We start from the raw sequence: 2884 nt of genomic DNA on the forward strand, positions 1-2884 counted from the left end.
AGAGAGAGAGAGAGAGAGAGAGAGAGAGAGAGAGAGAGAGAGAGAGAGAGGTAGAGAGAGAGGTAGAGAGAGAGGTAGAGAGAGAGGTAGAGAGAGAGAGGGAGAGAGAGAGAGAGAGAGAGAGAGGGAGGGAGAGAGAGAGAGAGAGAGAGAGAGAGAGAGAGAGAGAGAGAGAGAGGAAGGCGGGACGCAGCCCGCTAGCCCGACGCGCGCCCGTGATCTCTCTCGCGTGATCTCGCGTAATCTCGCGCGACCCTCGCGTGACCCTCGCGCGACCCTCGCGTGACCCTCGCGGCGATCTCGGATGATCTCGGCGGTGGGGGGATTTGCCTGGTGCATGTCGCTGATCGAAGACTTCTCACGAAACGCGAGAGAGACGAGGGCGCGCATCTCCCGCTCGGGAAGCGGGACGGTGTACGCCCGCTTCGTCCACGCCACCGACCGCAGGCAGTCGCGGTGCCTGCGCCACCGCACCCCGCGCAAGGGGTGAGAGAGGCGGCCGCAGCCCTCGCCCGCGAGGCATGTGCCGCGTGCAAAGAGGCGCGGTGTGCGTTGGGGGCGCGGAATGCGGTGCCAGGAGGGGTCGCGGCGCTCGCGGCAGCCGCGAGATCCGCCCGCGCGCGGCCGGGGCGGCGGCGGCAGCGGGGAGGCCAGGGCCGGGCTTTTGCGCACAAGCTCTTCACTCGCAGCGCAGTCTTGCCGAGCTCGGGGGTGAAGACGAGCGACTTTTGGACGCAGTTGCGCAGCGCGATGTTGCCCGACGAGGCGCCCGCCCCCATCGACGCCATGGGGCCTGGACTCGGGCGAGTGTGGGGTTCCGCGCAGGCCGACGAGGGAGGTGCTGCACTCTGCCCCCCGGCAAGCGTGCGAGGAAGAATTCTTCGCTATCTCACAAATACTTGATTTTTCACGCCGTGTAACAATCGTGATCAAACGGCCCTGCTGTGAGCTGGTACACCAAGAATGGCTTACCACTGCCAGGAGCCACACTGTGGCAAGCTGTGATGAGCGTGGTTTGGCTTGTGCAGCCCATACGGACGTGGTATATATACATATATGCGGCCACGTGTCGGCCGGTTCGGGGCACGAAATCCGGATTTTTCCACGGCGTAACAATCGTTGCTGTAGTGGCGCCAATGGCCGCCTCCCGTCGCGCCATTGGCACCCTAGCCAGCAGTAGCACCGGAGGCAACACCACCAAGCCCACAAGTCACAAGAGTGACGGAGATGCTTGCCACGAGCACCGTGACGCCCGACCCTGTGAGCACCGTGGGCGTATACGGCTGCATACGGTGAGATGATGCACAGCATGGCCAGACGAGGGATGCAAGGCTCGCCAGCTGTATGTTAGTGAGGTATATGGATGTGATCAACATGTGTGCGTCACAGGTACGCGCAGCAGCGCATGTAGCCGCTGATATCGAAGACAGCGCAAACAGGTCTTTTTGCGCCACGCACCCGATGGCCGTGCTGGTCCAACTGCGTGCACAGGAATGCTATCAGCGCGTCTCCGCCATAACTGGACATGGCAATGAAGCAGCTGAGACGTGATAACACCGGTGCTGGGCCAAGGAGGTGCCGCTCACCGCCGATTGTTACGACTGTCGTCGAAGGCGAGCGGCGGTCGCCGGGCAGCAGCTCGTGGCGATCGTCGATCCGCGAGCTGCCAAGCTTGTCACAGGCCGGCACTGGATCGAGGACGATGGCGCCGCGCGGCTGGAGGCAACGGAGAAAGGCATTGTGGAGCGGCGAGGCGATTGTTACGAATTTCGAGGGTGCGGAAAAATCCGATCGCCTGGAAAAATCAAGTATGTCTGAGATAGTGCCCCCCCTCTCACAGTGCCCTGTGTCAGTGTGCCTGTGGTAGGAGAGACTGCCAGCGACAAGCTGGAGGCAGGTCGCTAGACTGAGATGAGACCGCCAGTGGATGTGGGAGTCCACCGCGCACCGCGCTGCGAGCCTGTCGTGTCCCTTGTCAGGAGCAGGAGAGCCCCACCTGTCCCCCTGATCGTCCTTCCAAAATCCTGCTCGTGCAGGTGGGGACCCTGTCCTCGTCCCATCCCTCGTTTGGCGTGTCTGTTTTCTTTCTTTCTTTTCACAGCACACTGGCACGAAGAAATCGGGCTGCTGTCGCGAGAGCACCTCTCGAATCCCTGTGTGGTGGCGGCGTGCCGTTCTCCCATCCCTCCCTTGGGTTGTCTGTTTTCTTTCTTTCTTTCAGCACCTCTCGAGCAGGGTGCAGGTGTGGACCCTGTCCTCCTCCCCTATCCCTCGTTTGGGTTCTCTGTTTTCTTTCTTTAGCACCTCTCGAGGTTCTCGAGGTGGATATCCTTTGGCCGCGTTGGGTAGCAGCTCTCTCGGCAGCAGAAGTGGGGCTGGAGCGGGTGGGGGTGGATGCCGATTGAGGGAGAGCGTCTCCAGCTGCGCCCTATGGCAGCTGCGCCCTGTGGCAGCTAGTCGAGGGACTTGGTAGTTGTGACCCCCCTGAGTGAGGACAGGAGAGAGAGAGCGTTTTGTGGTGGTCGGCGGCGCAGGCCGAGGAGCTGGCGCGGCTGGTGGTCGGGCTAGCTCTCGTGAAGAAGAAGAAGCGGATGCCGCTCGCAGACGCGCTGCCGCGGCTGGAGGCGCTGGTCGAAGCGGCGGGGGAGGTGGAGGAGAAGGCTGGGGCCGAGGAGCGCCTGTGTGACCTCTGCTACGACGCGCCGCGCTCGGTCCGCTTCGCGTGCGGCCACGCGCTGTACTGCGAGACATGTGCGCCGCGCGTGCTGGAGCGCGACACCAAACTGCCCCGGCTGCCGCCAGCCGGCGCTGCCCATCGCCGCAACTGGGCGGCTGGTGGCAGCGCAGGCGACGTTTGTCCACCAGCCGCCCTCGCGCACCGTGC

General features: G+C 63.2%; 1 protein-coding gene across 1 annotated transcript in view; it reads right to left on the reverse strand.

Moving 5' to 3' along the window:
• The window catches only part of EMIHUDRAFT_441325 (hypothetical protein), a 2390-nt gene extending 1551 nt beyond the window's left edge, over positions 1 to 839 (reverse strand). Inside the window, exons 1-2 of the mRNA XM_005786490.1 lie at positions 673 to 839; positions 277 to 460 (exon numbers count right to left, since the gene is read on the reverse strand). Coding sequence (XP_005786547.1) covers positions 277 to 460; positions 673 to 788 — 300 coding nt within the window. The 5' untranslated portion in view covers positions 789 to 839. The remainder of the gene's footprint in view (positions 1 to 276; positions 461 to 672) is intronic.
• Between the last annotated feature and the right edge of the window lie 2045 nt (positions 840 to 2884).

Source organism: Emiliania huxleyi, assembly GCF_000372725.1.
Source record: "Emiliania huxleyi CCMP1516 chromosome Unknown EMIHUscaffold_150, whole genome shotgun sequence".
Taxonomy (NCBI): domain Eukaryota; phylum Haptophyta; order Isochrysidales; family Noelaerhabdaceae; genus Emiliania; species Emiliania huxleyi.